This window comes from Thunnus maccoyii, chromosome 2 (genome assembly GCF_910596095.1).
Source record: "Thunnus maccoyii chromosome 2, fThuMac1.1, whole genome shotgun sequence".
Classification (NCBI taxonomy): Eukaryota; Metazoa; Chordata; class Actinopteri; order Scombriformes; family Scombridae; genus Thunnus; species Thunnus maccoyii.
Window position 1 is genome coordinate 14,621,222 of NC_056534.1, and position 22,529 is coordinate 14,643,750.

A 22,529-nucleotide genomic window follows, 5' to 3' on the forward strand; every position below is an offset into this window, starting at 1 on the left:
ATGAATACTACTACTATGGTAAAATGCTAAACGTTAGCACACAAATATTGTAAAAGATACAACCTACACACCAATATGTTAACATCTAATAGTTGCTCATTTCATCCAATTGTTCTTAATACTTAGTATGTTTTTGCTAAGTCTGATAAGAATCCAAGATGTCCTAAAATTGACACTGTACACAGGATAATCCCTTTTAAATAAAAGCCTTTTCCCTGGCTCCATTAACATTTTTGTCCCACTAGTGATGATGGTGTAAAAGTAGAAAAATGTCTCAGTTTTTCATTCATTTCAACGCTTTTGTTTTCCGGTGTGTAATGTAAATTACAGCCTCATGGGGCTGTTGGTGTGGCTTTAGACTTTTAGTATTTTTTTTTGTACTAACTATAAGCATAGTGCACTAGACTAGTACTAGTACACTGATTAGGTTGGAAGCCTGGAGTTTGTCAGTAGTTGCATTTGTAGTTCTGCCTTTCAATCTGCTCTCTTAACAAATTGTACAGCATTTCATCATGGTTTGCAATTTTTTTCTTGGGAACGAGTATGGTAAATCATACATTTCACAGTATGATCTGTAGACAGGTATACCGTTCTCCAGATCTCCTCGTAGTGATGAATACTATGGTTCATTTAGATGTAAATTATGCCTAGGCCATAATTCAACCTGTAGCAAGCAGTGCTCGTGTTTTTGAAAGCCTTTCTCTCATAGCAAGTAATGGGTTCACTTGCATCAATAATAAGCAAGGTATTTAAATGTAAATTACCAAACACTTATAAAATTCATTCTAATTTCTGTGTCTGAGTCTGGCAGAGTAAAGTGTAGTGCACCAACAGTCTGCCAACTGTCCTCACACACAATGGAGTCATGAAAAAGTATTATTATACATCTGACACATGGTTTGTTTTTAATTTAGGTGTGCCTTAGCTTGTAGTGTTGCCACGATACCAAAATTATGACTTTGATACGATACCTGCCTAAATATCTCGGTATTGACACTAAAATGATACCACGGCAAAGACCTAAAACATCAGGAAAAGTAGTTTTTTGCAGCTTGCAAGTTATGGTAAAGTTAATGTTACCGGTGTGAATGTTGTGTTTGCATATAGAGATATTTGCCACACCAGTAAGTTAGCTAAAAAGCTAAAGCCAAATTAAACAGTTATCATTGCCTTTAACTGCCTCGTCAAACTCTGTTTGTCACAACATAAAACACATTCGTTTGACTTATATTTGAGGGCATTTATTTATGGTATCTATCACATTCGCTGTGGCTTTTTGAATCCTTGAACAGGTCAGTATGTTTGTCAACAAGAGTTGTGCATGGGTTTGAAATATCTTTTACAGAAGGGCTTTGTGGTGTCCGTGGGCTTGTCCTTACTGTCTGCTATATAAGCGAAATAATGCCATATTTTGTTCCATGCGTCTGCTTTGTCAACAAAAAAACAGTTGGCACTCTCACTATGCCTGCAGGGAGTGGAAGCAGAGCACTACACACGCACTGTCCTGCTGTTGCACATCGACGCAACTCACAGGAGATATTAAAACACTGTCATTCTTAAAGTACAGATACTAATAAAATGAGGTATTTTGTTATTGTTGTTAATTAAATGTTTCCTTAAAGTTATATCTCAGCTGATTACAAAATGTGTAGAATTGTGAAGCAATTTACATGTATTAATGGTTTTTTATCGCCAATAAGTGAACGGGTAGTAATGTCACGTAAGAAATGAGACCTACCCCGACTTTCTCAGTTGTCTGTAACAGCCTGTGGACTGATTTCCATGTGAAGGGCCGGTGATCTTTTATGTAATTATGAGAAGTGTAAGCGAGGAAAAAAACATCACCTACAATAGTCTTACACCATGAGCACGTGAGCGTGAGTACCAGGATGTTGACTGCGCCTTATTTACCGGCCATAGATGTCGCTAATGACTAGGAATTTCTGATTCCTAAATACAGAACTTTCCACACCACAAGTGATTTAAGACTACATTACTTTTTTGGTTATATTAGAGAAGCAGGAAACACACCTCACAATTGGTTGTCGGCTTTCTTTGTTCATGGATTACAATTTTTCATCTTAGAAATCAAAAAGAAGATGTAATAAAGGCAGTTCAAGCACACAGCTGGCTATACGGAGAGTTGTGTAGAAGTTGAGGGTTATGTCACTATTGACCTTTCCTGACAGATATAATGTTTCTTGAGGAACAATCCTGGTAAAGAAATATCCAGAGAATCGGGCTCGGGTAATGAAAATTCTTCTGCTTCTTCAGTAAGACTGATACATGGATGTTGGCTCAGTGGTGTGGTGTGTCTGTGGCAGCCAAGTAATTCAGAAACACTAGTAGAAACAGCTAATCCATATCTATCCTGTACTTTCAACATTGCTAGTCCTCTCGGGGAGATTGAGTGCCCAAAGCTATTTTGTTTCCACTGTGTCAGAGCCACTTGTAGCATAGCTCTAGTCCTCTTTCTTCTTTGTCAGAGAGACTGTTGTAAGTAAAGAAAAAAATATTGCTGTACATGCTTTCTTGCAGCACTTGGCTATAAAGGCTCATTTAGAGGAGTATCTCTGTAATCAAACCACAAGTGTGTATCAGCAGTTAGCCAGCTGCCCGGGCAAAGTGACTGAGCAGGTTGGTCTGGTCCCCAAAGTGTGAGACTTTGCAGCACTAACATCAATAAGTACATAATGAGCAAGTGTTTCTTTTAATATGTGTGTATACTTTACCTTTAAAATCTTTGTTGAAATGATGGCGATGTTATAGGAGGGACAGTTTGTTATATTTCTTAGTTTTTTCCAGAAAAAAAGGCTTTCATAAGAGGATGAGGCTTCATTCAACAAGGTACATCCGACTGTATAATGAAATGGGTAGAGACCTTGCAAGACAGTCATTTTCATAATGTGACTAGGCAAGGTGACCATTGTTAAATGTTTCTTTTGCATGCTATCTTTTTCCTGTTGTTTCTATGAATATACAGTACAGAATGTTCTAGGTGCTTTTATAGGTAGGTCTACATTAAAAGTTGTGCCAGGATAAACTACTTCATCAGTTCTTTTTCTAGTTTGTCTTAAGACAATACTCACATGCCCATATTTACAGTACATTACAAGAGTTATGGGTTGCTATAATCATTCCTCCATATTTTCCATATAGCAATCTCTCCATAGTGCCACTTAAATGTAAGAGATGGGTGATAAGATCAGTGCAAAAAAAAGCATTCTAAAACTCTGCTGAAGGAGGCTCCAGCATTGTGAGGTACTCAAATCAAATGGGTACCTACCAAAAGTTAGTCTTTTAGTATAAAATCCTCTTTTTGTGTTCCCTTCCTCTATGGCTCAGCAAGGATACAGTGTGTGTGGAAATGCAATGAAGGAATTTTATACTCAAAAGACTGTAACTTTGAAAGATAGCCATTTGATTTGGCTTACTCAGATTGATAAAACCTTGTGTTAGTTCAGCTGAATTTTATAATGCATTTTTGCACAGAACAATTGCATTTTGTGTCTTTTATTGGAGTTGCACAGGAGGAATGATTGCAGTGACCAACAAACTTGGAAAAAATGTCAACCTTGTGCAAGTGCTCTAAGAATTTAACACAGAATCACCATGTATTACAATATTCTGTGAGCCGGCTCCTAAGAAAGCTGCTGGATTTCTTGATTTCAAAACCTGTCAGATCCACCTCCGTCCAATCAAAAGTTCCCTCCCCATGCAACTGAGTGGACCCCTTTCACAAGACACTAGAAGTCAACAACTGGGATGTCAGTAGTGGTGCAGTAGGAGGATGTTGTAAACTGACATGACAACATGCGATGAGAAATCAATAGCCTCATCTCTCCTCATTCTCTGAAAGGAGAAGAAGTGAAAAGGGAATGGTGGTGTGGGGAGGGGCGTCGGCTCATTTTTAATGTGAGGGGTATTCATGTGACCAACATTGATTGTTGGTCCCATTAGACCAAATGACACAGCTGAATACAGATAATGTGTGAATAGAAACACTGCATTATATATATATACAGCACATTGCATAATTAATATGCGCTGCATTAATATGCATATGCTAAATAGAAACACTACATTTACTAGTTTTGTTAATCCTGCATATGAACACTGAAAGTTTACATTTACATTTTGACCTGCTCTCAGAGGGTTATTCAGTCCGCCAGTTTAGTATTTCTATTAGCGGTAATCGTTGCAGTGTGATACTATTCATGTCCACTCTGATTCAACCCATTGTGTTCAATGAGTGAAGTGGTTACTATAATAGACTGTATTTTCAATAAGAAATTGAACGTGTGTGTGTGTATGTATGCTATGTGTGTGTAATTTGCTCCTTGCAAGAGAGGGACTGTTTCATTATTTAACAATGAGATTTACCACTAGAAACAACTCTTAAGCACTATGTATAGCCTGTATTAGAGAGTTGACACTGCTGGTTTTACTATTTGATTCGCATGAACTACATTGCTCCACATTAAAACCTAAATCTTTATTAAACATTGTTGATATCTCTCAGTCTATGCTGTTTGTCGACCAGATTCAGTGTTGTTGCTTGTGCTGTCGCTCGATGTGTGTAGTGGCTTCTTTATATGCAGTTTTATAAATTTATGGCACAAACATGTTAAAATCAAAGAAAGGGCACCCAGCAGGGGTAGCTGTCTAGAAGGTGAATACTTTGATGCTGTTGTTATTGTTCTCAGGGCTGCCACATTCAGCATGTTGATTTCTGAAGCACAAATAAAACATTAATGCATAATAGATATTAAAAATACAACAGAACAAAGTGCCAATTGTTGTAAATCAATAGATGTATAATTTCATGTGCAGGGATTTAAGACACTGATTTAAGTGAGGCTAGAGTGTGCTTGCCCTCAGGAACAAAGGCGTAGGTATCAATGGTAGAGGCAAGTACACATAAAATATCAAGGCATTGCTGAATTGTGCCTAGCAGTATTTTCATGATCTAAAACAATATCTTCATTTTAACCCCCCACAGTGTTTCCAGTAGAGTCTAGTTGCCAAGTATGTGTGTGTTCTGTAAAAAAGTAGGCTGGTGAATGAAAGCAAGAAATACTGAGGATACTTGACCTGATGATCTGGCGACCTTCAAGTTTTACTTCACATTGTCAGCTAGCTGCAGTACTGACAGCAGCCTCTATAAGAGGAATGAATGAATTTGAAGCGGTTGGTAAACATAATAGAACTTGAAATAAGTCCATCACTGGATATAACCAACATCAGTCTGTTTATATTACTGTATGTTTAAATTTCAGGTGCAAGATGTAACAAAACTTACATGCTCATGTGTACTTTGAAAGGGTTTTTGTACGCTGTAATTGCTTCTCCTCTCCATACAGCCAGAAATAAATACCCTCGTTAAGCGATTTCATTGTAGGAGATGAGCGACAAACACAGTACGCTTTCTGTGTAAAGATGCATCCTAAAGTTTAGCAAAAGCTAATGGCTTCAGCAGTTGGACAAATCAAGTGGGCGGCTTCCAAGGTTGCAGACTTTTTAATAGAACATTTCCTCTTTGTGTTACTGTCCCTCTGCTGTGGCTCAGCAGGCAAACACCGTCTGTTGTAGCTCAAAAGTTGTGCTAAAAAGACTAACTGTGAAAGATACCCACTTGATTTGTCTAACACAGACTGCTAAAGACTCGTATTATCTTCAGCTGAACTTCATAATGCATTTTTACAAAGATCAAGGACTGTGAATTTTGTCCCCCGTTTAAGAAGGGAACTTTGCAGGCCCAGTATTGTATTGTCAGTATTGTATAAAGATGCGCATGAAAAAATTTGAACCTTTCCTTATATTATTCAGACGTAAGGCAAAAATGTTCCGCAAAATGGAGGACATAAAATCAATAACAACTTCCCTAATAAGAATCTTCAGTAATCAATCCAAACATCAATTTCGACATCATAAATATCAGTGAAATGGACGGTTCTAAAATCACAAATTGATTAAAAAGTATAATTATTTTGAGATGGTTCAACCATATGTTGGAGCATAATAATAGACCTGTAAACTGCAGCAGGTGCACATGTAACTAATCACACAAGACTGTCGTGATTCAAAACAGCTAATCTAGCAGCTATCATCTGTTACTTTCTGACTAAAAATAACCATTTTGTGCATATTTTAACAACTCAATTTTCACAATTTATACATTTTACACATCTTGCAAAAACAAAAATTTGAATTATCACCCAGTTCGACTTACGCCCTTCCTCTGCTCATTTTGGCCACAGTGTGTATTTACACATGAGAATAGGAAGTCTCCTGCTGCGGCCTTCACTACACTACAGCTGTGTAGCTCTGGCGGAGAGGCAACATGCACCCCAGACTCAACTGTGAATCAAGCTATTGGCTCTGCTCAGTTAATACTGTGAAGGAGTGTATCACAAATTCTAATGGGCCTCAAGTGCTATTGGAATGGGTAAATGTGAGGATCTATTCTCCAGGCTTTGGGGCCGAATAGCTAAAAAGGGCATGTTTATTTTCTTCTCCTCTCCTCTGTGTACTTGTACTATTCTCCATCTCTAGTGCATTGTCTATTGATTTTCTCCAGCCCCCTCTATCAGTCAGGCTTTAATAAGACAACACATGTCGCCTTTAAAAGAAACGTATTAGAATGCTAATGGATCACTCCACAGACCTGTTTGCCTCTCTGCGGTGGTGTGTGTGTGTGTGTGTGTGTGTGTGTGTGTGTGTGTGTGTGTGTGCATGTGTGTACTACCACATTTTCATTAAAACAGAAGAGAACAACATTCATCCTGATGGTTTTGGGGAATAAAGGGTGGGAAGAACAAGGAGAATGTGGCAATAGGGGGATGAAGGGATAAGGATGGAGAGAATTGTAGAAAGTGAAGAAGAAACCTCCTCGTGCAGAGTGGATTCATCTTCTGTCTTATTGCTCCAGCAAGGACCAATTTATCTTCATTTAGGTTTTTGGCACCAACTCCAACCCAGACCAGCTGCCCCAAGAAAGCGCATGAACTCACCATGGCTCTTTAGACCATGTGGCTTGTATCGAGGGTTTGACCAGTGTTGGTTTTTAAAGGCTGGTAATATTTTTTTGGTCCAAGTTTTCTGACAATCTAAAGTATAATTTTATGTTTTGTAGTGGTTAACTGATGAAAAAACCCTTGAAGCACAATTTATACTCCACAACTGACTGATAAGATTAACTGGAAGGTCTGATTCTATTTGACAATAACTACAAAGGGTTTATAAGTTGTCACTAATGATTATTTAAAGCAAAAGGTGGATATTATTCTATATGTCTTTATTGAGAACAAATCCCATGGAAAAAAACAAGACCATTTGTTTCTACTGAAGAGGTAAGTCTTTCAAAATGGTTACAAATATATATTTTCATTTTTTTAAAAGAAATATTTTTTTAAGAAAAATATAGAAAATGTCAATGTTATTTTGTAATATTTTACAAATAGTTATGTTTTTTGTTTATGCAATCAGTAATGATAAATCATAATACATAAACAATAAGATCGTTTGGGTTGGATCATTAGGGTCACCTAACCTCGTGTTAACTTCTTTTCTCTTCACAGTTATCCATCTTAAACACACAATATGTAATTTTCAGCCGCTAGCGGTCTCTCAATCAAAACAATAACAAAAGACGGAGTGTGATGATGGTGTTAAGTAGCGAGGGATCATGGGGGTTGTTGTCTTCATTGTTAAACAACCAGCTTCATTGGGATAGGATTACTCCAGTGTTAATCGTTCAGGATGTTTTTACTGGGAGCTGTATTACCTGCAGAGGTCTCCTTCTCTCCAAAAACAAAGGTACACTTAGATTAAAATCGTTAAAAATACTAATTAAAGCTGTTTCACCTAAAAAATCTGTGTTTCCCCAACAATGTTCGGCGAGCACCAGACTTCCTGGGGGGGCTGTTAGCCGAGCTGCTGCTAACGTTTGCCTAGTTTATTTCCCTTATAACTTAAGATCCAGACGTCTAATGTCTAAAGTCTAATGACTAAAATCCTTCATCCGACTAAAAGATATAGTTAAAAATGATCAAAATTTATTACGAAAATGTGGTTTAAAACTGAATAAAAGTCCATTTATAACAGTTTCTGTCAAACAACCACAATGCCGATGTATTATCCTGTATGTGTGTAAGTTACTCTTTGGTAGACGCCATTGTAGCAGACAAACACAGCGCCGCCATATGCATCTTGTGCGTGTTTACTCTTTGGTAGAGGGGGTATGATGCCATTGACATGCAACCAAATGAAACGGTCCGTTACTTTGATTAAAATTACAGATTTCTCTGGGTTTGAAAATTGTTGGAAACATTTGGGATAATGTAAGTACACAACTCAACAAAATATATAACATAGGTCTCGTTGTTTTTAGACATTTAAGGCGGAATAATTACATATTATTTCTTTAAGCTCTGGGTGGGTGGATTTTAGTGAAAGTTAGAAAATGAATCTGAAAACCTTCGAGAAATGTTGGCAGACATGTACATAAAATGTGAGTAATTTATAGTCAGTGAGCTAATAAATGCAGAACCATATGGCCGATGCAGCAACTAATTTGTATATTATAAAATAAAATCTTTCTCATCTAAATAAAATCTAAATGAACATGTTTTATTCTTGCATAGCTCATGCTAATAATTTGACAGGTAAGAATCCAGTCAAGAACTGCCAAAAGGTCCTTTGTAGCTCATATAAACGAAAAAAAAGTAGGAGAAAGGTAATGTTTCCATGGCTTTAAACCAACCCTGGTACAATACATCAAATGGCAACATTACTTTTTTATTCTATACCTTATCAAATACAAATACGGTAAATAAACTTTACAGATAGTCAAGAATCAGAGGTAAAATACTTGATTTTAACCTAGTTTTTAACAGATTAAAAGCCAGTATGTGTGATGCCTTTTTATCTCTTTGTCTGATATTTCAGTGTGATGTTACATGTCTTACTGTAGTATTACATTATACATTTTGAAGGTGTTTACCTCCTTTAGGACTTAGAGGCTGCTGCCTTCACTGTGTCTTTATTGAGCTTTAGCTAAGACCACAACACCCTCTCCATTCAGCAGGGTATAAATTAACATTGATTTTAGAAATAGTCTTATTGTAGCATCATGGCCACAGTGGCCAAATAACTAACAATAACCTTCACAGTATGAGTGGGTGCAGAAGCAGCGAGGTAAACAAATAAAGAGAGAGGAAGAGAAGATGAGAAAGCAATAGCTGTATTAATTTGCTGGTGTACCTCTTCATTACACATAATTGCTTATAAAAAAAATATATACATCTTTTGTCGCCTTTTGTTGTAGATGTCCAGTCCACCATGATACTGCCGATGTTTGTGTAAATGATACAAGGAACTTTAAAGGGGAGGAATTTTTAGTATTATCTCTCTCACTTTCTCTGATTAACCTGTTGGAGCTGTCATGGTGCTTTATACTCAGCAATATCCCCCCCAACCATATGTGACTTACGAAATCACATGCCGCATGAGTCTGGCTTTGCTGTATGGAGTTCAGCAGTCAGATGCTTCTTAATTGTTTTGCTGCTTGAAAAAGAAAAGGGAAGGGGTGTTGAGGTGGTGAGAGGAGGCTGGAGAAAGGGAGGGAGACGGATGTCAGAAATCAGAGGGACCCCTGCTGCCTTGTCTGGATGCAGCAGTGGCTACGCAGTGAGAGGAGAAAAGAAAAGGGAGAGGGGGCAGAGTTGTGTCTTTCTGGCTGTGTTGCGCTGTGCAGTCTGGTCTAGGTGCTCTACTGACAGCCCAAGATTGATGGATAGAGCTGTGTATCGCACATAACATCAATTCTGTCCTGCTTTCTCTTTCATTCTGAGTCTCACTCCCTCATCACTTCCCCATTCCCTTCTGCCTCTCTCTCTCTCTCTCTCTGTCTCTCTCTCTGTCTCTGTCTCTCTCTCTCGCTCTCTCTCTCTCTCTCTCTCTCTCTCTCTCTCTCTCTCCCCCCCTCCCTCCCTGCTGCTGCTCCTGGTCCCTCGCCGGTCCCTCTCTTCCGTATTAGTTTCCAAAAAGCATCTTTAATGCTGCCAGAGAGCGCGCTGTGAGGCAGCAAGAAACCAAGGCAAGCGGATTGCTATCTTTGTGACAGCTTTTCCGCTTGGCAGGCTGCGTGTGAGCCGGGGAACTGGACTGGACTGTGGTGTTCCGTGGAGGAGGTGGGAGAGGAGGTGGAGGAGCAGGGGGGAGAACTGGGGGGAGAGCTGGACAGATGGAGGATGGCACCCAACACCTGGGACACTGCATGGTTGACATGAAGGAGCTCAGCGCCAACCCTGAAGGACTGACCGCTGCCGGTGAGCTGACTGCACTGTGTTGTCTGTCTGTCTCTTAATCCGTCTCCTCTACCTCTCTCCTCTGTCCTTCCTCACACAGTTAAACTCTGTAACACCTTGTGCGCTATTAGAATTGATTCTGTTTCTGTGCTTACAATGCTTGTCCCTGTAATGTCAAGTTTTAGCATATTTTACCTCTGTTTGTGTTTGTGCTGGCAGTGGTTGTCTCCCTCTCTGTCTTTAACACACACACATACAGAAAAAGTGTGTGTGTGTGTGTGTGTGTGTGTGTGTGTGTGTGTGTGTGTGTGTGTGTTTGAGAGAGTGAGAGATAAGGGTGGAGGTACCAGGGAGAGTGAGAGGGAAACAAATTTAAATATATGGATGAGTGAATACACAAATGAATGATTGAACTCACTGCAGTTTAACATTGTTTAATCTTGTCTTAACTCATTTCCCCTCCAGTGTTTTATTATTTCAATCATTACAAAGCAGAATTTATACATGACATTAACATTCATTGTTTCCAAGTGTTTGCAATTTTTTTTTTTTTAGATTAAATAATCAAAAGCAAAAATATTTTTTATTTTTTTTTTATTTTTAATGTTGGCTTCTTTTCTGCATGGTTACAATTAAGTGTTAGGTTCTCACAAGTTGTTTGTCAGAATGTGGTAAATTATGCCAGGAAAGTCTGCCTTTCCTAGTTTTGGGTAACATGGAATTTGATTTAGTGGTTCTGCAGAGAAAAGTTTGAAAAACACTGTTTGTTTGACATATTGTGACATGTTATGTACATTTGTACCTGTGTGTGCATGTGTTCTCCTGCCTGTGTGTATTCCTGTGTGCATGTGTGTGTGCTTTGCCTTTTTACTGCAGTCATATCCCATGTAACCTGGACGTGTTGTCACTAATAAGCTCTGGCAGAGGCAAACTAATGTCTCAGCGCCCACCACAACAGGAGAATGCTAAAGAGATTAGCCATATCAGTGATGCCACAAAACCTGCTCTCTAAGTTTAATACCTTTGCTTACCAAAACAACAGACACTGCATGCAGCGCCGCTAAGCATTTGCATTGGCACGCAAGCTCATCACCATCATCTTCCACATGGGGATAAGTAAATGGAGCCGCACAAAGAGGAATGAAAGCGCAATTCGTGATGTCTTGTCTCCTTTGCCTCGAACCACACAGATACACGCTGAACCAGCTTGCATGCACAATTACACTCATGCAAACACACACGCACACACACACACACACACACACACACACACACACACATAGACACAAATAAGAAAAAGTGTACACACAGGCACATCTGCACGTATTAATACACACATACACAGATGTAAGCATGCACAGCCGCACACACGTTCTCACACTCTATCAGTTATGACCTGATTGCGAACTCTAGATATGCTCCACTATAAAATCACAGTCACAGTTTGGAGATGACATCTGACAGGTGTGGGAGTATAATGGTAATGACAAATACCTCACTGTACCTCTGTTGTTTTCTTTAAGCATCCTGGGAGACAAAAGGAAAGAGCAAAGCACATAATTACCATGTGTGGCACAAAAGACAGGTTGACAACCCTGTATCATCAGTCGCAAGGTGAAATAGTTTATCTCCTCGTTCTTGACGGGAGAGAAAAGTGGGACCGAACTGGGTGCTTATTGGCATTTTACAAACTCCCTACCACAAGGGGTAAAATTATGTTATTTTAACTATTAACAATTCATCCCAGAAATTGCATATGGGCATTTGAGATTTCAATGAAAGCTGCAACATAATTGATGCTGCTTTCGTTGCACAATGCTCAACATCACAGAACTATCGTGAAGCCAGATGTCTCACTTCATGCCCTTGTTAACCCTCCACACTCCATCTCGCAGCGATGCGACAGTCAAGACCTTCTCGATACACCCAACTGATTCACAACACTTCATTAAACGCTGGCAACAAAACCATCTGTCCCCTCTCAATCTCCCAGGGCAGTAATGTGACGATAACTCACTCTCCCATTCAGCACCACTTGTCCTAATGGGATGCCTGTTTGTGCAAACATCAATCGAGTTAGAGGAATGTTAGCCTGGCTGATGACTGAATCATCAGAAAAGATGTGCAGGTGCTGTTCAGGCAATTTAAACTACAGGATAGAGAGAAAGCGAGATTGGACAAAAGAACTGAGGGGGAAAAGAAAGACTGCAATTAGTGTGCATGTGTCTGTGTGCATGTGCAGTGAGGATGAGGAATAGAGTTTGTGGTTGAGTTGGTTCTTTGAGCCATGGCCAGTTACATCCCTGAAATATCAAATCCCCTGTTGAGCCAGCCACATAAGGGAATTATTAATATCATCTCAAAATCCAAAGTAAATAATATCCAAAATATAAACAGGATTTGTTCTTAGGCACAAACTCTTACATGTAATATCTATTCATGAAGAGGATAAGCAGGAGTGATTAGGAATTTGTACTTTACCCACTGCGAAGGGGTTTATCAAAGCTCTTTTTCAAAATTGCTTGATTTTCTTAGTAGAGCTGCTAGTATATGATGGGGACCAGAGCAGCAGCAGGCAGCATTTGGGAGCTTTTCCACAATTATTTTTTGTGGAGTCAGGAATAAGCAGCAATCCCATGTGAGATGTGTTCGTGCACTCCCCTACAGTCCCTATTTCCATCCCCCCTTTTCAGAGTATCTGTTGTATGCTATTGAGTGGTTATCACGCTGTACAGTGGGTGAGGAAGCAGGGCAGTGAGAAGGGAAGAGGGTTAAATGATCATCTGCAAGATGGACAATTTAAGTCCCTGCACATTAATTAACTTTGTCATTCCAGAGACATCACCTAGTCCGCTTACATCCTAATAAATTACCCTCTCCTATCCCTTCAGCGTGCCTTTTTCCCCCACTGATACCACTCACAGACAGGGGGTGATAGATTTGAGGTACAGTGGGGCTGTGCTGTTATTCCTACAGCCAGATGAAACTGCAGTATAGCGGGCGGGCACACCTCATTTGCTTTGGGCCCCTCTGGGAGTTACATCTGCATGTGCCGCCTGCCGCCTTGCTGAGCTTATTACCATATTCATAATGCCAGCGGATATCGATTATAAATACCACACCTGTGCCACTTTTCTCTGCACACGTATCCACACATTGGTGCTGGATCACCAGCGAGCTTCATACGCTGAAAGAGATGTGATTGTGCTAGACAGTACAGGTGGTTGACCTCTCCCCATGTAATGGGCAATTATTGTAATTAGACGTCCTGTATTTGTTTTGGTCAGCCTGATTCTTCTGAGGGGTTAATGAGATGCGGTGCAAAGACAAGAACGGTGTCACAGCGTACATAACAGCTGTTCTGTCTCCAGGTTGCGTATGCATAATTTGTCTGTGATTTTAATAACTGTAGATATTGCAAGTCAGTGTGAACATATGAACAACATTTCCAGATATATAGTGGAACTCTGTTAAATGTTAAATGTTTTTCAAAGATGCAAAATAACCTGTGTTGCCTGTCTTATAATCAAAGCATCTGGTATGATCCCTGTATAAATACTTGACACTCTACTTGCTAGCTGTGCCTTAAAATTCAGACATATTTTGAATCCAATTCTCCTTTTCCCTCACTATCAAGCATATCTAGCTGCTTTGCCATGTGTGTATGTCTCATGATGGCTATCCTGAACCCATATCAGACCTAGACTTAGCTTTACTCCTTATCTTTATTCAATTATTTCTGCAATGACAGACATTTTCCACTGCTTTCTACCACTCTAGATAAGTTGGTGTCTAGCACAGATGGAGTCCTCCAAAGTAACTGGACTGTTTCAAGTGACAGTCCCTTACGATAACGTGGCGCCAGAGACAGGACCCAACAGCTGGCACTGTCTCAGCTCACCTAGCTAAAGGGCTCTTGGTTGCCACCACGCAACATGTCATCCAGGCTTATTAAAGTTTCATCAGCACTCGCAAGGAAGCCTAAGTGGTGACAACATGAGGAGACATGACCCTTGAGGAATGCGATGATGATGAGAGTGATGTGAAAACCAGATAGCAGCGCAGAAAGTTTATTTACATACATAATTGGCCTATTTGTGCATCTGTGTGTGTCTGTTTACATGCCCACGTTCTTCAGCTATGTGTGCACTTGATTAATTAGACACTTTAGTGTACTTGTACGCATAACAGATATTGCACTAAGTTTGCATAAGCCTGTTTATTCAAATGTAGCCCATGCTGACAAGTTTTAGCGACTGACAGACCCCAATTCACTGCAACTTGAGAATACACAAGCAAATTCAGAAAACGTAAACAAATTTAAGATTATATTCACAAAATTGTCTACATTTATGCTGAATTTAGAAATGCTCTGTAAGGTGGTGCTGTGCATTGGGCTTTCTTGGCATTAGTAGGCAAGTGACTCTCAAGAGGACACTGGGTAATACTAATAATTTCCATAATTCAGTATGTTTGTTATTCATTAGCGAACCTTGTACATGTCAAAGAATATATTTAAAAGAATAAAAGAAAAAAAGACTGCATTTAAATGGCTGATCCACACTAAACATAATTCATAACATTCCCATGATCTAGGACAGTCCCATATTTATCTCTTAAGGATAGAAACAAGAGCACTAAAACATACAGTAAATCTGCAGTTTTACTGACAGTTATGGGAGACTATGCTTCTGAATATGGTGACATTACACCACAGGAATTTATCGCTGATAAGTATATACAGTATTTTTTGTCTTAACTATTTGCATAGCAGTGGTAGAAAGCTTCTGTTTTTCTTTGAGAAGAAAAAACTGCAGTATTTTGTCAGTGGAAAATCCCAGGAACCAACAGTGGATTTGACTGTTTGATTCGCCCCACCCCAGGTTTCCTCAATATTTGCTCTGATAGTGTTTTCCTGGCAGGTGTTCCTGCACTTTACAGAGGTCAGTGGTTGGTGGTGGTAGCTTAGAGAATATTTAGGCTTTTTATGTTTCTCCAACATGAACATTTTTTGTGCACTTTACCTCAGTGTTGCATAACTTTGCTGTATGATTGTTGGTTAGTCTGATCTAAATAGATCTCTGCTTTTTGTGTCCTTGAAGACACGCTTTGTGATTAAGGACTTACAAATAAACCTGACCTGACTTGACATAAGAGCTGTCTAGAAAGTGCAGTGACTGAGGTAATTATAAAACATGAGTAAACCATTTTTAGTCTCTATGAAAGAACTCATTATATAAAATGACTATTACCTAAAGTCGTGTGGTGCCCATACATCAGTAAGCATCGAGTATCCATGGCCCATTAGTGGAGTTGATGAGCCTGAGAGAGGCCAATTGTGTCCAAGCACCCCAGGAAGAGGAAACAGCATTCAATGGTTTAGGGCCCCTCTACATGGTGCACCATCATGCAGGTGTTTCGTCTGTTTGGTGTTTGAATGGTTGTGTGTCAGACTGTGAAAGTGATGAATGAGAGACAGTGTTGGTGACAGATGATACAAGCAGTCAGTCCTCTACTCATCATTATGGCGTAAGCCCTCAAGGACAGTGGATACCCAGAAACTCTTGTTCTGACACTTACAGAGATTGCAGTGTGTTTGCATAATCTAAAATGAACAGTTACACCAATCATTGTGGCATTTTGGGAGCCTGTCCTGCTCCTAGCAATCTCTAATGACATTTTTCTTTTCTGCTTAAAATAGTTTCTGTCTTAACAGTGGCACCACATTGGCGAAAATGGATTTCAGATTTCAATCTAGTTTATATTCTGTCTATATTCCGCTGTATGTGATTATTCCTTTTTATTAGCCATGCTAGCAGCCTGGCTCCAGGGATGGCAATGTCAGTCGGTCGGTCCGCCACATTGGTTCAGACTGAAATATCTCAACAACTGTCAGAGGGATTGTCATGAGATTTTAAACAGACATTCATGGTGTCCAGAAGATGAATCCCTCTGACTTTTCATTTAATGCCACCAGCAGGTCAAGGTTTTCACTTATTCAGTGAAATATCTCAACATCTAACGGATGACTTGGCAGAAAATTTGGTACAGATATTATTGATTCCCAGACAATCAATCCTAATAACTTTGGTGATCTCTCTAGCACCACCATGAGGTTGAAACACGCTGCTAGCATGGCTGTAGATTCTTAGTCTTGTTCATTTAAGTAATTTCTTAAATCTCAGTGTCTGCAATAATTAAGACTCTGATTATGTTGTTTTTCTTGCCTCTTCCATGATCTTGATGTTTTCTTCTTCCTTTGTCCCCCCTCTCCTTCTGCTTTTAACTCAACACTCCTCTATCTTTCTGTCTCTGTCTTTCAGGTGTTATTCTAACACCCAAGCTGCCTCAAGTGGAGTTCAGCCTTGGTAAGTCCTCTGTTTACTCTATGACTCAAGGGTCATTATATTTTACAGGGAAGTACTGAAAGAAAAGATACCCAGCACTTTGTTGACATTCTTTTAAGTACATTAGATAAAAGATGCTTGCATGGTTGCACACATTGAGTAATGTCAAATCTCTCTTCCCTTGTTTGGCCCAGATACACAACAAAAGTTTATGGCCCATCAGCCCTCTTGGCTAAAATAAATCCACATGTAACTGTTGTCAAACACACATCAACACTCACATGCTGACAGTTACACTAATGCAGAAGTCAGTCAGAATTAGCAGTGTATCTACAGACATCCCTTATCTTTCTTCGATTCTGACACAAACAAGTATCTCAGGCCATAAGTATGGTTAGAAGGGACAACAGAAACAAGGCACAGAGAAAACATTAGACAGACTGATGAGAGGGTCCTTTTGAACTTTTCGTCAAGATGGCCTCATTCATTTTTTATGCAACGGAGATGTTGGAATTCTATTTCTAGACATTTCATTGTGGCTTAGGTCAAGTTTCCTGAAGCAAAAATCCAAACTGAAATGTTATTCCAATGGTCTTTGACAGTCAAGATTGATGGTATCAAAGATTTGCATCCTGGCGCTTTGTTTCTATCTTTCGAGGTGACTTCAACAAAGGCTTCCTACTCTTCCGCTCACAATAAATGGGGGAGTGACAGAAATTGTAGCCACATCCTTGGAAATCTGTATTTAATTTTAGATATCTCAATACTACGTGGACAGATGATCATTCTGTGCAGTCATCCTCTATAGTGCCACCTGATAACCTCTTGACCTCTGTGTGCCTTCTGACCATGATAAGTAATTTTTAATGCTCATAGTGTGATTAAACAGCAATGACAAATTACAGTGAGCCATAAAGTCATGTGATCACAGTTTATTTATATATTGTAGATATTGATATTTTTAGAGCTGCTTTTAATGTGTGATAAATGTTGTGTGCTACTTTGTGCTTTTAGCATGTTATTTTTCTTGTTTTTTTAATGATCCTTTTAACTTATGTAATATGTCTTTCAGTACCTTGAAAGCACTCTATAAATAAAATGTATTATTATTTTCATTATTATTGAGTGGGCCTCAATAGAAGAGTCATTGTCAAAACACGCACACACTCACGTGCACACAACTGGGTTTATGTGCACATGGATTCACATACAATAGATAAAAGTGTACCAATATATTATGCAAAAAAAAAAAAAAATCAAACGAAGCCTTTGTAATGCTTACTTTGGTTTCTAAATCTTCATACTATTTGAATTTGCACTCAGATAATTCTGTGGAGAGAAGGTCTGCACTTGGGTAGAAAAACTATTTGAATGTAAATTCTCTGTCATGGTGGAGAATACAACTGACAGCTGGCACCTAGAAATACCGTGTCCTTCTTTAATTACCCTGGTTGGATGTGTGCTCAATGTACAGTTCATCTGTTGAACCTTTCCAAGATCCTGTCAAACCCTCAATGACGCTGTTTAATTTATATGGTTTGTAAAAGATATGTGCATATTTTATTTCTAACTTTTAATAATCTTGATCAAAAGGATACAGAACAAGTTGAAGTACATGTAGGAGCTTTTAAAGATGTGGCACTTTTAAATGTGTTGTTTTCTTTTATTTAAAAGTATTAAACTCATTAATGAGAATAAGAATTCAGTAGTAACCAAGATTTGATTACATGACGCCCTTAGTCTCTTTGCAGGTTCAGCAGCTGCTAGCTAGGCAGCTAACTCCTGGTGGTAAACTTAATTTATACATTGTATTTTATACGCAGTGAAAGTCAGTTACATTTTTTAAATAAAAAGAAGAAAGAAAACAGCCATTTACAAACTGCTCTGTCACAACAAGCAGCCAGGAAAGAATCTGAACCTGAATCTGAAAGCCCACACAATCTATTCAGTGGCTAAGATACAATACTTATTATTGAAAGGAAACAAAAAATACATGTTTTGAAGCTGCTTTTAAACGATGTGACAGTCAGAGCACATCTCAAGTCTTTAGGAAGGTTATTCTGCAACTAGGAGCATGAAGACAAATACCAGATGACTGGAAAGGTATGGGTGACTCATAGCTTTTAAACATATCTAACACATTGTGGAGCAAGGCCATTCAGTGCTTTATAGATAATTAAGAAACCTTAAAGTCAATTTTAGTGTGTACTGGAAGCCATTGCAGTGATTTGAGTAGAGGCTTAATGTATTTCTTTTTTTCATCCCTATTAAAACTGGCTGCAGTTTTCTAATTGAACTGCAGCTACTGCACATTCCACGGAGATGAAAAGTATATACTAACTATAATGAATGATTGTTGATTGCTAATTGCACATGTCTGTGTGTATGTGTGGTTAGGAGTGGCACCCCACCTTTGCGATTAACTTCAATTATATAATTGTAGAAATACATGGTATTTAGTGTAATACAACTTCCCTAGATGGCAATGATGAACACACACTTACACAAACGCATGCACCTAAAGCAACTGTCGACAGTGGTCAGTTCACCCCCTCACAGGATGATTACTCCTAATATCAATTCAACACTATCGAGACAGGCACACAGATTAAAGAGAACAAAACAATAAACTGTCAGACTGTAATTCAAATATGATTAAAGCTTAACAAACATGACCAGTGATTAGAAGCAGGCTATATAAAGACTCTGAGCTAACTCTGACCACATACACACAGAGTGAGAAAAGATGCTCCTTACCTTTGCACAGATGCTGCAGAATACAGCTGTCATCTGTTCATCAGGTTCATCACTTGCTGGGTTTTACTACCATTACAGCATTGGACTTATCACTCAACCCAAAAAATAATGAGGAGAATCACATGTGTCAGAGTCTACTTCTGTTTTGACACTGTCATAAACTCTAATGTGAGAAAGCTTCTCTACTCAAAATGTTAAATAGAAACAAACAAGCTCACGGGAGAAATTTCAGTGGTGTGCACACGTCTATCTCTTAAAATACCAAACAATTTAAAACGGTGACTTCTGTGCCTTTGTGGAGGCACAGAAGTCAATGGACCTTTATTCCATTTATATCTCTTCTGTTATCCATTGCCTGAAATATTGCTGTTAATGAAATTAATTATTTATCTTGTTATGACCACCTCTCCACCCTAAACGCTGATATTGCTTTCAGGGGAGCACAGGTTGATTTTTTAATGGAGGGAAGTGCCTCATTGCTACCTCATTATTCGAATACTGAATTAGATGCAGCAACTTTGATGCCGTAAAAGTGAGAGATGATCATTAAGTAACTTCTATATTGCCTCTAAAAGTCAAATCACAGTAAATAGTTTTTCATTTAGGTGTGCTTGCAGTGTACATGCACTTATACACACACTAACGCCATTAAGATAGAAACTTTTACTATAAGCACCCTACTGTAATTTAAAATAGAAACTTATACAACTGTCTCTCATTTCTCAGTGAAGTTTTTCATTCTTTTGTGTCAGTGTTAATAATGGCCGTGCCATGTTGAATCAGGTCAGTTCTGTATCGTGATTGTTCTGATGATTGAAGTCTTTTGTTCTGTTTCAACTGAAGTTCTTGGTTCTTTACAGAACTAAAAGATTTTTAAAAGATTTTTTTTCCTCCAAAGTGAATTTTATAATACTCTTCAACAGTTCTAAGTTAAAAAATACATTAAAAAAAAAAAAAAAGTATTTTTTGCATAATATCCAGAAGTAGCAGGTGTGACTTTGCTGTGAATGGCAGTTTAACAAATGCACTTTCAATTTTACACAATTCATTTCAAGCTTGAGGCTCCATTCACATAGAAATGGCAAATTATGGGCATTATATTAAAGTCTTTTACTGATCATGTGCTTGTCAGTATCTTATAAACTTACACGGTGATAAGATGCACTGTGTAGTGGGTGAAGGACATATGTGTTTATCTCAACAAGACAGCCCTTATTTTCTCTGTTTTCCCCAGACCCGCTGGCAAACAGGTGTGCAAAATGGCGGCACATGCAAATAATGTTGTCAAATTAATTGAAGCGTTGAAATAATTATCATGATGAATAAGTGTCTTCTGGAGATGAGCATATATTCGTCTCCTGTGGCAACTCCCAGGGCTCCCCTCTCGATTAAATGGAATTTAGATTCATTGCGGGGTCACAGAGGCCCAGTGCATTAAAACTAATTTCCAGCAAATTCATCTTGAAAGAGCTCAGCATATTTCAATCACACAAAATAAATACAGCATAGTAATTGAAGCCTCCAAGGAAGGGCAAACATTATTACTCCAATTGCTCAATTGTTATGGTAATTTAGGAATCATTCTCAGTGTACTTTGGTAGTTGAGTTACTTGACAAAAAATGCAAGTCACCTTATTGTTGAATAAATGTTCATCTAAGCTAAGGCAGGTAATTCAGTAATAAATGATTAAAATATCTACAAAGGTGATGCTCTTCAAGCTATTAGGGATTTGGTCAGTTTATCCTGCTTTTTAATCCATTATTTCAATCTATTTCACTTTAATAGGTCACACTCTTCTTTCCTCTGTCTTTGTCACTCCCTCATTATCTCCCCTCTCACTCAGGCTTCCTTCCTCAAACTCTAAATGTCCCTCTAAGGGACTCCCTTATCCTTTCCTTCTGTCACCCTCTCTATTTCCCTTTCCTTCCACCCCCACCCAGCATCATAATAGCTCTGACCTTAGAGGGTCAGTCGAAGTGTCATATCCCTGTAAGAGAGCCAATCTGTTGATGCATGGTTGGGTATCCAGTCCTGTTTCAATCACCAGACTGGCTGTGGTTAACTGTGCAGCAGGATAGGGATAGTCCCTCTGGCCAGTCAAATATACATCCCCTGAAGTGACTGATGAGAACAGTCAGCAACTTATCTGCAGTATCCAATTATAGATTTTGTGTGTATGTGATTGCTGCAAAGCAAAAGAAGAAAACAATGTTAGAATCATATCAAGAAAAGAGAGCCAATGTAATTTGCAGATAGAGAGCCACAAAATGGAGAGGTGATGATATGATGTAACAGCCTGAAAGAAAAAAAGATGGAGCTCTGTGGCATCCTCAGTGGATGCAGAGGAATTACGTGCATGCATGTATGTCATTGCATACTTGAGTGTATGCATTGTATGTTCAGTATGTCCATGCAGGTGTGTAAATAGTTAAACACCTTTAGCACCTACAGTACTGGCACAACAGTCCCCTCAATCACATACACACAAATCCTGTTTGGATGCACATATCAGTGCATATGAACATATTTTTGCATGACTTATAATGTTTGTTTGTTTTTTGCCTGAGCACAAACTCCTCTGCCTCAGCTTTTCCTCCTGCAAAAGCAAATGTGAGACCTCCTTTAATGTTTGTCCAAAAGACCTGGCACCAGGGTGTAGAGGAGAGAAAGGGAATGTGGAATCAGAATAGCCCCTAAGAGATAATACATGCATGAGCTTTGCTGCACTGCAAGATATTCTACAGTGCAACCATGTCTTGTAGCCTTTTCCCAACCGTAACTGCTAAGAGAATCCGAGGCACTGAATGTTACTGTCTTCCTTGTTTTTACCCATAGAAACATTTTTGCTGTCTTCTACTATCACGCTTGGCAAACTCTGTATGTATTAAGATTTTAACCCTGCATTGTTAGCCCCTGGCTTATTTTATAACTGAGCAGAATTTCCAAATTGTCTGTCGTTTATGGGAGTCATGATGCCCGATTAATTGCCAGAATGAGTTTGAGCAGTTCCGTGCAGTCTGCAGTCTTGATTGAGACCCTGCTGCCATAGAAATAAGATTGAACTTTGCTGAAAAACAGACTGTATTTGCTGCATGTCCTCAGCTACTTGCAGGT

The 22,529-nt window shown here is 38.9% G+C and overlaps 1 protein-coding gene across 2 annotated transcripts in view; it reads left to right on the plus strand.

Annotated features, from left to right (window-relative positions):
* Positions 1-22,529, plus strand: part of inpp4b (inositol polyphosphate-4-phosphatase type II B) — a 264,526-nt gene that overhangs the window by 101,599 nt on the left and 140,398 nt on the right. The window contains exons 3-4 of one of the 2 annotated variants that reach the window (XM_042425446.1): positions 10,143-10,331; positions 16,634-16,678. In XM_042425446.1, the coding sequence (XP_042281380.1) occupies positions 10,247-10,331; positions 16,634-16,678 (130 nt within the window). In that variant the 5' untranslated portion in view covers positions 10,143-10,246. Of the gene's footprint in view, positions 1-10,142; positions 10,332-16,633; positions 16,679-22,529 lie in introns of those variants that run through there. The other variant, XM_042425454.1, reaches the window with a different exon arrangement.